This window comes from Gigantopelta aegis, chromosome 7 (assembly GCF_016097555.1).
Source record: "Gigantopelta aegis isolate Gae_Host chromosome 7, Gae_host_genome, whole genome shotgun sequence".
NCBI classification, from domain to species: domain Eukaryota; kingdom Metazoa; phylum Mollusca; class Gastropoda; order Neomphalida; family Peltospiridae; genus Gigantopelta; species Gigantopelta aegis.
The window spans coordinates 37,871,918-37,885,226 of NC_054705.1; the positions used below are offsets into that span (position 1 = coordinate 37,871,918).

At 34.9% G+C, this 13,309-nt stretch overlaps 1 protein-coding gene across 1 annotated transcript in view; it reads left to right on the forward strand.

Annotated features, from left to right (window-relative positions):
- The window catches only part of LOC121378062, a 13,710-nt gene extending 737 nt beyond the window's left edge, over nt 1–12,973 (forward strand). Inside the window, exons 2-6 of the mRNA XM_041506162.1 lie at nt 901–1,032; nt 1,813–2,168; nt 9,191–9,322; nt 11,014–11,244; nt 12,890–12,973. Of these exons, the coding sequence (XP_041362096.1) occupies nt 901–1,032; nt 1,813–2,168; nt 9,191–9,322; nt 11,014–11,244; nt 12,890–12,973 (935 nt within the window). The remainder of the gene's footprint in view (nt 1–900; nt 1,033–1,812; nt 2,169–9,190; nt 9,323–11,013; nt 11,245–12,889) is intronic.
- Nucleotides 12,974–13,309: the final 336 nt, after the last annotated feature.

Here is a 13,309-nt window from a genome sequence, read left to right on the forward strand (position 1 = left end):
ACAGTTGATGGTTTCTCCTTATCTGTCTGTTTTGTCTTTCGGTTGTAACCGGAAGTTGGCCTGATTGAGGACGGTCATGAACACTTCCAGCCACCTTAGCATGTTATAGTAATATATTCATAGATATACATTAGATATTTAGTGTCACATTAAAACCAAATTGTGTTTTCAAAGTGTGTCAGTATATATATTCTTCAAAAAGAAGTAGGAAAACCTGAAATATTAATGTTAATATCAACTATTAGACCGAACATACGTTTTGACCACAGATATCCTAGTAAAGAACTTTCAGGTACATTGTATGTTTATTAACACACCGAAACACATTCCATAGTTTTCACGCACCTCACGCTGTTGCCCCATACACGTGCATGGGGTGTCATTCTCGATTTTGACAATTTCCAGGAAGGTCGATTAATCACTGTGGAACATTATTTCTGTCAATCTTTTTCATTCTGTTGATCATACAGTTGTTATTGTTTTGTTTTTAGTAATTTTTATTGTTTGAATTTGCGATGCTGCATATGCAACGCAATGAGCGTCTACGGGCTATTGATATGCTGCAAACGGGCAGAAGTGGGCAGAAGTGGCCAACACCTTCAAAGTTTCGAAGTCAGTGATTAGCTGACTATGGAACAGGTACCAATAAACCCAAAATGTTGACGATCGACCCCGTTCAGGTCATCCCAGGGCAACAACAGGAGTACAGGATCAATTTATCCGTAACCAGGTTTTAAGAAATCGAACTCAAACGGCAAATCAAATTGTTGCAAACCTTCATCGGGCTACTGGTGTCTGAGTTACGGGTCAGACGATTAGAAATCGTCTGCATGCAGCCCATATTCATGCTCAATGGCCCCGGGTTGTGCCTACCTTGACAAATTGTGACATTGCCCATAGACGTGAATGGTGTAGGGAGCGTCAGAACTGGGGTATTCGTCGCTGGTCACGTGTCATGTTTTCAGATGAATCCCTATTCACTTTGGACTTCCTTGACAGGTGTGGTTGGGTCTGGCGACAATGAAATGAATGGTACGCCAACATCACAATGCGATTTCATGACATACTTGGCGGTGGATCGGTTATGGTGTGGAGTGGTATAACTATGACTGACAGAACCCCCCTCCATATTGTGCAAGGAAGGGTCACTGGGCAGTACTACCAGGACAACACACTGACACCCTTTGTCCCGTGTGGGTCGACGTTTTGTTTTTCAGGATGACAATGCCCATGCTCACCGTGCACGAATCGTCAATGCTCACCTCCAGCAGCACAACATCTATCAAATACCATGTCCAGTAATGAGTCCAGACCGTTCCCTCATTGAACACGTCTGGGACATATGATAGGGAGACATATGCGTAAACGTCAGGCGCTGCAAGAGGAGTGGAACAGACTCCCTCAAATGACCATTGGGAGACTCATTCGCAGTATGCCTCATCGACTGAATGAATGTCTGACACATCGTGGCAGTATATCACCCACTACTGATAAAAAAAACACATCAACTTTAAAATTTCACTTTTGACCCCAATCATCCTTCAAGATTTTTTGGTGGTCATAAAACCTACTGTAATACTGAACTACTGGTTGTAATGTTTGCCCAATTAATTCACTATTATCATATAACCATTCCCCACAGCTAATATACCTTACAATTTTGGCAATTTTAAATTGTAAGTTCCCCTAAAAAAAAATTAAGAGTATACAAATAAATAAATATATATATATGTGTATATGTGTATTATTATTATTATTATTTATTTATAAAAAATTATTTTAAAGAAATTATATTTGCTTGTTTTTTTTCAGTATCTAATGTGATGGAAGAAGACAAAATATACACGTTGAATGTCTCATATGACACTACCAGTCATAAAGTGAGAAATTCCAGTACTGTACGAGTAATTATTCCAGTAATTAAAGGGAAAACACAGGTTGTGAAAATGTTTGCTGTAGATTCATTGCTGAAACTAGAGGTCGTTTTGGGAGCTAGTGAATCCGAAGTAAGCTTCAGGAATCTTGAATTGCATGGGTTTGACTGGCCAGTGGAAGATGAAGCTCTCTTGACATTCAAGAACCATAAGCAAGATCCACATCTATTATTCTTACCAGAAGATATTCTTGGAGCGAATGACACTAATTTCTATCTTGTTATTAGAGTTAAGGTGAGTTTTTGTTGGAATATTTATGGTTATATGGCTTTTGAAATGTCATCTGACAGTAGTGTCATGTTGTCCAGTTAAACAAATATACCAATAACGAATTTCCCAATAAGGTAGGGCTGTATTTCCGGGGTTTATAGTACAATTGCCATTACATATAAGCTATAGGTGAGTAACTTGTCATACAGTCTTTTAATTTAACACTGGACAAAAATAGCCAATACAGGACTTTTTATCCATTTGTTTTTTAATTTATCTGAAACTTGAGCTATGTCTTATGTCAGACAATATCCATTTCAGTGTCAAACATTATCCAAGGCAGATAGTTAATAAGAAAGTTCAATAAAGTAAAGAATTGTTGTCTACAACCGTTATGCAGTTGAAGTTATTGTCAATTTGGTGCAGAACGTTCTGGTAAAGCATTTGCCTGATGTTCCATTGGTTTATGATCCATCCCAGTCTGTGGATCTATTGGACTATTTGTCATTTCAACCAGTACACCATGGCTGCTATATCAAATGTCATGGTATGCACTATCCTGTCTGTGGGATGGTGTATATAAAAGATCCCATGCTACTAATAGAAACACCTAACAGCTTGCCTCTCTTAAATTATATGTCAAAAATTACCAAATCTTTGACATCCAATAGCTGATGAATAATAATCATTGTCCTCTAGTGGTGTTGTTAAACACAAACAGTCATGTATGAAACAATTGAAATATGTAAATTCAAATTCTATTAATGGTGTGGATCTACTCTCAGTTAAAATAAGCCTAGAATGAAATGTAGCGATATGTCATAAACAATTACCTATCCCTGCTGACACAATTCAGTTATTCACGTGACTCATATATAATTACATATACAATGACCTATCCCTATTCAGTTATTCACCTGACTCCTATATAATCACATGTTGCAACAATAAGCAAAATGGAATCCGAGGAATGTAAAGGAATTGCATCAAAGGTAATAAACAGACATAAGCCAGTGCTTGTTAGGAAAGGCGAGGGATCACTCTTGCTCCCTGTCACACTCGCCTGCAAAGTTTTGAGTGAGTAGCAAATTGATCGCCTTCAATAAAATAACACCACTTCAGGAGAGTGACTTTCAGCTTGCTTTGATTTTACTCATGGTGAAGACATAGTACCGTATAGAACTAAAAATCAGTTTATCCTGTATGAAAAAAGAACAATAACTGTGAGAATTGAATCTATATAAACTAATATTCTGAATCCGTTGTCATACATGTATTTTGTTAGCACTGTATTGACATTGTGACTTGTACATGGTGACCTGTTGAGAAAGCACTTTAGCTATGGCAGGTAAAACTTAATTTGGTTAGGTTACAACAGGATGCATATCCTGATGCGTAGCTGAGTTGTCATATGATACAAATTGTGATGATTAACCTTTAGACTACTGGATTAATTTTTGACAAAAACCACGTTGAATGGGTACAAGTTTATAATTTTAACTCACATATATTCACTTAAATGTTTTATAAGTACATAAAGTGAAGTTCATATTTGAAGCGGTAAGTATTATTTTTGTGTAGTTTTCTAATTTTTATGATATTTTTGACCAGTTAATGGTGATTAAAATTAGGTAAAAAATCGAAAAAGTTGTGTTTACTTAAAGGAATTTGTGGTCAGCTGTCCGTTATTTATGTCCATTATTTCCAATAACAGTGGTTTTCTGACCAGAATTTAAAAAAACACAACAAAAAAACAACTAACTGATTCATATCCTAACATTTGGTGATTTTCGTTGTTGGTAAAGCGATCAAATTTATTATCAAACTGGCTGTCACAACCAGATATTGATCCTTGAAAATGATCGCAATGTGCCGCCATTATTGTTAAGCAAAAATACTTGCCAAAAATTACTTTTTGAAGTAAAAATTCCAAGGTATTTTCCACTGAAAAAAAAAAAAAAAATCTAAAGACACGAGAAGCTGAGTTTTCTTCTGTTTTCTGATAATAAATCGTTTCCCGTGAGTGTCATGTGCAAAACGGCGGGAAATATGAATTGTATACAGTGTACAGTATGTCGACTGGCATGACATTGGGCAAGATATCTCGCCTGCAGTAGTCAGAAGGTTAAGAACATTGATGTTGGTTATTATGCAGTTTAAAATAGTTTTCCCAATTACAGCTTTTTTTTACTAATAAATTACATTATCGACAATGCCTAGCCTTAAGTTGTAAATTTTACCAAATCCAGCTACATTTTATTAGCTTTACTAATTTGTCAGCAAATATTTCCTAATTACGATTTGTCCTTTGCATCCATTCATCAACATTTCTTTTGAAGTCTCTCTCGAGTTTTCATTGAATTATTCTGAAACTTAGTACATTCAGAAAATTTTTAATGTCTTGATTATTATTTTTTTAAAGTATTCAATAAAATTCTTAAGAGTGTTTTTGATTGAAATAAATATGTTGTGACAAAGTCATGTCAAAAGAAAATTTCATTGCATACAATCTCAGTGCAACTACAATCACAAATGAAGTGTGGGTAACTGACGCAAAAAAAAAAAGTAACTTGTATTTGACATGACTTTGAACTTGCCACAATTCTCTGAATCTGAAGTATCAAGTTTTCAGGTATATATAGAAATGTGTAGTGCACAGGTAATCTATGATCACTAGAACAAGAGAACTAAGTTTTCTACAAGGAATTTTTTATTAACTTTTTTATTAATTTAAGTAACACTAAAAGTAACTGACTCAACATTTACAAATCATAAAAACTAATAAGAACATATTTTAAAAAGAAAACATTTGTCTTTGGCAACTGGTTCATCTAAATTGTAAGAAATACATACATCTTAAAGGGAATTTAAAAAACTAACAATAGGGGCATGTTTAGGGTGGTGGGTTGGGGGTCATCCCCCCATTTCCCAACCCTATCCCTGCTGAAAGCAAATTATTATTATTACTTCAATATGCATATACATGCATTTGTCATGATGAATTTTACTTGTAGAATGAAAGAAATTGCATTTTAGGACATCAGGTTCTCACAATTGTTCACCCCCCCCCCCCCCCCCCCCCCCCATGTAACTTGGGCAGTTGCACCCTCGATGCCAGCCAGTCTCAACCCCACTCCCTTCTAAATTATCTGCACACAAGCCTCAACAGCTTACGTTTACATGTACATCTTGATTCGAAGTGTAATGATTTGGGGGTTTTGCAATTTCCAAGTATATATACTGCATTCACTTTCTTATGACATTACCATATGACTGAACCGAACCAAATATTTTGTAAGAAATGGATGGGAATAAGACAGCTATTGTAAATAACATATATTCTTTCTTTAAAATTGGGGGGGGGGGGGGGGGGGGGGCATGTATTCTCGGCATGCTGTCCTGTCTCATTTCTTTTTTTCTTGTTTGATTTCACTTTATCTTGCTACATTTTTTACTATTTTGTATTCTTTTCCCTCCAACCTTTCTGTCTTCTTTCAAATGTGCTTGATTCTCGTTAATTTTCTAGGTTGCTGTCTTGGGAGGTATTCTACTAAAAACATCAGCAACTTTGTATATTTTTAGGAGTAGTAACCAATTTATCAAATGAAAGGACATTTGCTATTTAGAACTATTAAAGGAGCAATCTCATACATGTAGTTGCATAATATATTTCCAAAAATTATTATTATTATTTTATTTATCTTTTGAAATGTAAAGATTATTCTTGAATTAAATTACATCCCATAAAACATTACAACCAAATAACTTCATTTACAGGTGATAAAGAATTATATCATTATAAAATTAATTTCAGGTAACCAACAGTTAATTGGGTGAAATCACATTTTGAATTTGAGTTGCAATTCCACAGTAACAAAGGATTGGCTGTTTTGTTGAATAACTGATACAAACTGTTTATGTACTTTACAATTTTAGCTAAGAATTCATGGGAAACCACTGTGGCAGTAAGGTGTAATGTTAATTTATTTTTCTGAGTTAATTATGAAAAATTATGTATGAAATCATCTAATGTGTAGTTATTTATCATAAATAAATGTAAAAATAGCAAAATAAGTGACTTACATGTATGAAACTGCAATTTTAAATTTGTGTTACCGGTAATTATTATTGAAAATTATAGATACTGTTTACAATAAACGGTGCTGTACATATATTAATCTAAGCTAATGAAACAATGTGTACCTCTGACATCACAAGCAATACAATATATCTAATGAAACAAATTCTATGTGCTTCCAAGATCAAAAGCTATACAATATATATCTTGAAGTATAAGGGTATATACATTGATGCTTGTGAAACTGCTATCATCTACATACACGTACATGTATCTATTTAAAAACGGTGTTAACCGAGTCATGATTATTTTATTTTAGTGAAATAGACACCTTTAGATTAACTTCTAAGGAGTGACAGTATTTGCAGTTCATGAAAACCTTTTTCTTATATAGTTTTACACAGATGTGATAATAAAGAAATTATAAAACGTACAATTAAGTGCAAAGGTCAAGAAAATTCTGAAACTTATTGCTAAATTTTGTATAGCACTCACTCTAGTTTGGGAATTAACACATTTCACAATCTTACATTACCGGGTATGCCTCCAAGAAATATAACAATGGAAAATAATGATTGTGTTAATGTATTGCGTCAGTTACTGACTGACGGGGTTACATCAGTTACCAGTAAATTTAATTCTTGGTGTGCCCACTTAGATTATTATATTGCCATGTTGTGTAACCATGGCACAACCAAGAGAATATAAAAAATATAATATATGGTAGCACTGTAGGAGGTTAGTATTAAAATTAAGCTTCAAAAGGTAACTGATGCAACAAGGTCATGCTATGAGTTCAAGTTTTTATTCACAAAAATCTATTCTAAATTTATTAATTTGTGTTGTTTCGGAATTACCATTAGGATCTTAGAAACAAACTGCAATACTTACTTTTATCATATTTATCCAATTTTAATAACATTTAAAAAAAAAAAAATTCATTGTAATTCGGCTCTATTCTTAGGAGGAAATAGCACAAATTAAAGATGGCTGTCAGGTCACATGACACAGTTTTGAATTAAAACCTGAGTATTTTATGGTTTATTTATTATCAACAAATAATTCTATGTGAAAAATAAAGGCACAACAGTGAAAAAGAATTACCGGTACACTCCAGAGGTATAATGTTTCGTGAAATTGCCCTGCAATGATCCTCTGAGGCAGTCTCCACAAAATAATCAAGAGATATTTCGGAAATTTTGAATTCTTATTTCTTTAGTTTAGTCCATCTCCTCCTAGACTTTTTATCAGACAGGGTTCGTACGTGTCCTTCAATTTTGGGAAGCTGTTTTTCAAAATGGATCACTGTTAACATTTTTTAAACTTGATTTTTCCCGTTTTTTATTGTCACGATTCGAACATTTAATATGGCGCCAAGTCAGGATCCGATCGCTGACTTTTTCTGAAATTTCTTTTCGTGTTCCTATAGTCCTTGTTCAAACATTTGATCCGGCCCCAAATCACGATCCTATCGTCACAGAGATTCTTTAGTTTATCTACAGTTTGCATGCGTGGGCTATAAATATATTGCCTTGCCCCAAGTTCATCAGAAAAAACACTTGACAATGTTTTGCAGTTGTTGTTTTTTTTCTTTCTTTTCTATTTTACACCCAACATTAAAATTATTTTAATACATTGATAGCAGCTAGTCTTACTAAGTGTGAGAATAAGGAAAAAAAAGTTTATAACTACAAATTCCTCACGCGAGATGGTAAATTGTGAATGATGTTGCCGCTAAAGGCGAGTGTCACTTGTCAAATATGTTTCATCAGGTATTGTTAACATTATTTGCTTTATAATATTGGTTTTCCTTTTTTTTTTTTTTTTTTTTCTTTTTTTTTTTTTCTTCTTCTTTGTTTCTTTCCTTTAAACATAAATAATATGTAACATGCACCTTGATACCGTAACCATGGTAACTGATGAAAATAGAACCACTACAAAATAATAGGCGCACTTCACTAGGACTTAGATTTCATGTCTGTCTATCCCATGCACACAGTTTTCTGGATGGTTTTTGTTTTTTGTTTTTTTAGAATGCCTCGAGTTTCTGAGTGGACATTTGGTGTATAGCTTTATTATGTACTGTTACAGTTCAAGTTTGACTTTCATTGCGATTTTTGACGGACTTATAGCCCTTGAATGTAGGAGATATCAAAATGTGTTTGCAAAAAACAAATTTCAGAAGGCCTTGAGATATTGAGCTAAAATTTGTGTATAGCTTTATTATGTACTGTTATGGGCCCTTTAACTTAGGAGATATAAAAATTAGTTTTCCAGATATTTGATTTGCAATGCTTGACAATATTGAGATGAAATGTTATATATATATATATAGCGTTATCAGTTATTGTTATTGATCAAGTTTAACTTGAATGGTGATTCACCCTCTTTTCCCAGAGGTGTGGCTATTGAATTTAGCAGATACGAAAAATTGTTGGGTCCGGTAAGGGACATGTATTGTTTTAGCAGTATTTATTTTTCTTCTTTTTGAATTATCCACTATTACTCCATGTGTAATAGTCAAGAAATTTTGGGAAAATGTCCTGGAATCTGGTTAAGCTACAAACCCTGATCAGATAGTTTAAAACATTTGGTACAAAGACTTTAATGGACAGTCTCCACAGACTGGATTTTTATTAATTTAAAAACATTTAAATACAAGTTTAACTTTGAAAAGTTTAAAGTCTATCTAGAATCTTTACAGACTAATAGTAATAGAGAGATATTATGGAAATTTGAACTTGTGAATTTTTATTATATTAAAACATTAAATGTTTAACTTAGAACGTTTTATATCTTCTACAGCTTTGACTGGATTGGTCTGAAACTCAGTATAGTTATTGTCAGGTGCAATGTTCGGAATTCTTGCTTTACTTATCCTCATTTCGCATTTCATACTGGGTTAGTTCCTAATTATACATGTATAAATATTATTCATAGACATGTTTTTTTGTCCTTTTCTCCATAGAAAGGTCAGATTTTCCATGGTGAAGTTGATGAATCACACAGACTGAAGAGTCAGATTGGCATACAGACATTTACTGTTGAGTGTTCTTACTGGAGTGAGGCACATGAAGAGTGGAAACAGGATGGTTGTATGGTTAGTTGTTCACTCCCCAGATGAAGAAAACATTCTAAAAGATATTTGGCTTATAGATTTTAAAACAAGTACTACCTGTTATTTGACAGCCTTTATTAAGAATAATACATGTAGATACAGGTAGTTGCTTTATTTGATGTCTTTACCGTTGTACACATATTTGGGAAAGCAAGATAAAGCAAGATAAAGTAAGATAGGAAGATAACATCTAAAAGATCTTTGTCTTGTAGATTTTAAAGGCGCTTAATCACAGATTTAGTGGACCTTATTTCTCTAAATATGGATTATAAATGATAATTACATTAATTTGGAATACCACACCTTGCTATTGTATCACCCAAAACATTTTAATTAAACCATGATTGAGGGAATTCCATGACAACCTGTGAGCAGATTCATTTTTAAAATTAGAACTCTTTTATTAGGAGTCTGAAACGTACGACAAAGCCAAGTATTGATGAGGCTATATATAAGACAGCCATGTAAAGTACCTTTGAATTGTATATATAGTGCACGGCCGCTGTAGAGACTTCAAAATAATTTAAAATATATTATTTCTTGACAACCTCCCTCCCCCCCCCCCCCCCCAAAAAAAAATGAAAAATAAAAACACGATTAAGCTGAAATAAAGTAATAAATAGTTGGAACATAAACTCACGATTTTTGTTTATTATTATTATTTGTTTTATTTTTTTATTTTATTTTTTATTTTATTTTTTTACGGAGCTATCGTATACACAGGACCACTGCAGACGCGTGTGCAGGGATTTTAGCAAGGGGGGGGGGGGTGTCTAGACTGAGGTGAGCAACATTTATAGGGGGTGACACGCTCCGCCGGACAATTATCGGGGGAAAAAAAACAAGAACAGAAAACAAAATTTGTTTAAGCAGGGGATTGAGCAAGCGATTATTATTATTATTATTTATTTTTATTTTATTTATTTTGGGGGATGAGGGGAGAGCGAGAGTTATTTTGTTGTTTAATTTGTTTGTAGTTTGTATTTTGTTTGTTATTTTTTGTTTTGTATTTTTATGGAGCTCCGTACACAGTACCACTTCAGACACCCGTGCAGGGATTTTAGCATGGGAAGCAGGTCTACATAGAGCCGAGCGAAGTTTACGGTGATGGGTCGAGACATGTTCCTCGAAAAATGTATCACAAAAAAAATTGCTTGTACAAGGAGATGGGCATGTGCCTGCACAAACAAAAACTTTGTGGCACAATCATTTTTGCTTAATACACAACATAATGTCCTCTAACCGTACCGATCTCCGAAACTAGCTAAACTGTTAGTACTGTTACCAAATCATAGTTATTAATTATGTTTATCTGTAACAATAATGGTACATTGACGGTTCGAAAACAGATAACACGTTTCCTTCCGACTGTTTCAAGTTACGCTGTTAGTTTGTGTACTGTCCGTAGTTGATGTGTATTTATTTTCTTTTTCAGATAATTTTATTTATTTATATGTATTCATTCATTCTTATTATTATAAGTATTATTATTATTATTATTATTATTATTATTATTATTATAGTACTGCAGAGGCAATATTACGCTATTCATACATGGTAGCAGGGTAAAATGGGTATGGCGCAAATAATGTTAGTCTTAGCAAATAAAATGTGGACTGTTTTTCGTCATATCTCATAGTCATATTGATGTTTGTTTGTTTTATTCCATACAGGTCAGTCCCTTTACAACTGTAACAACTTTACACTGCTGGTGTAGTCATCTGACTGTGTTTTCTGGTGGTATTTTCATTTCACCCAACACTGTCGATCCAATTGGTGATATAGCCTTGTTCCTGACGTTTTTCCAAAACCCTGTGGTGGTCACCCTCGTTGTTGCCGTTTGGATTCTGTTCATTATGTTGCTCATCTGGGCACGCAGAGTAGATCAGAATGATTTAAGAGAGGTAAACGAGCATCACCAATTATTTGTGTGTTGAATTCTAATTCAATCTGCATATAATTAGCCAAATCCATTTGTGCCTGTAAAACCATTAATGTGTCAGGAATTTCTTGAAACAGATAGTGGTGACCAGTTTTTTGTTAATGCTGTGTTCTTTCCAAAACATTATTAGTTACCTCTTCTTTCTCAAATTGATTTATTGAATTAGAACGAGGATAACTATATGTTGTATTTGACCACTTGTCAGTGTTAATGCTGGTTTTACAGTCACAAATATTTGTATTACTGTCTCCACTTCGTGTGGCTGGTAATTAAAACTCAATCCCCAAAATGATAATGATTTTTGTGTAATTTTCTGACCCCCCTTATTAGTTGACTTTTTCAAGTTACAAAATAATATTTTCATGAAAAAAATTGACTTCTAGGCAAAGATACACGATACGCATGTGAAGCATTCCAATTCATAATTTTATTAAGCATGCTATGTATTGAGAATACTGAAAGAGATGCTGACATGCGGCTGTTATGTGAGTGGGTGTGATGGATGTGCTTACCTCCCTGCCATAATGCTCTGTTGTGCAATGGCATCAGTTGAAAGCAGGTAATTCCTTCAGTCACACCCCTGCGTGTGCTGTAACCTCACCGTGGTGCAGGGGTGTAACATTCTCTTTGAGAATGGCCAATACAGCACAAAATTGAAGTTTTGAGTAAAATTCAAGTTTTGAGTAAAATTCTGTGATATTTGTGTTTTTGTTTAAGTCTTGAATTTTTATATTGATGTTGATCATCACTTTATTTATTTGCATTACCATAGTTTGACACCCAATAGCCGATGTATTGTTCGTGCTGGGGTGTCGTTAAACATTCATTCATTTATTCATTCATTCATTCATTCAGTCACATCCTGGCAACTAAAACAGAGATGAAAAATCATTCAGATTTTAATGCCATCCAAAAAGTGTTTTTGAACTTGTTCTTTGATTCAAGCTCACAATATGACCCCTACTTTTCAAGTGACTACAGTTTTCTATATTTTTTCTCAAAGTATGTTGGGGGTTTTTGTGTGTGTGTTTTTTTATCTGCCGAACTCGACACCCAATACCTCACCCTTTAACAAATCTGAACGACAAAACCGTATGCTGATATTAAAATTATATCTGTGCACAAGGCAGTTGAAAGGACGTTACAGAAAGTCGTGGTTGCATCCATGATCCACTATCAGATGCCCGTCCTTAGAAGATATGTAACAGAATGTTTGTTCCTCTTGCACCACCAGTAGTAGTTATTTCGTTATTTATGATCGTATCACAGTAAAATTTGACATGAGTATGTGACAATGATCTTGCTATGGACTGATGGCAGTGGAGGCGTTTTCGTCACCAAACAGCATCGCACGAGGGCACTGAAATCAGTACCTTGTGTGGCCACCAGCAGCAGCAATCACTGCGCGACATAGACTGAATGAGTCTCTGAATCTGGGCACGTGGAATCCTAGCCTGTTCTTCCTGGCATGTGACAGTTGCGAAAGTGTCTGAGGCAATGGGTCACGTTGGCATACACATGTCCAGTATGTCCCATAGATGTTCAATGGGGTTGAGATCTGTCGATCTTGATGGCCATGGCAGCACATTAATGTTCTCATTCTGTAGGAAATGTTACACATGCCGTATGTGGCCTGGCATTGTCCTGCTGAAAGAGTTCTCTCTGTTGATCCACAAGATTTCATACGGTAGCGTACAGCGGTCAGGTTGCCTTGTACGAACACAAGTTCACTTCTGCCGGTGTATGAGTTGGCTCCCCACATCATGACACTCCCTCCACCGAATCTGTCAACTTGGGTGATGCAGTTGTTGGCAAAACATTCATTGCGGCATCTGTAAACACGTTGTCGTCCATCACGTCACTGTAGAAGGAAACGTGACTCGTCGCTGAACCATAATCGCTGCCAGTTTCCCAACTTCCACCCCTGTACATTCGTGCACCAGCGAACACGTAAATGTTGATGTTCATGTCGCAGGACGGGGCCAACATACAGTATCTTAGCCCGTAAACCAGCTTCTTGAAGTCGG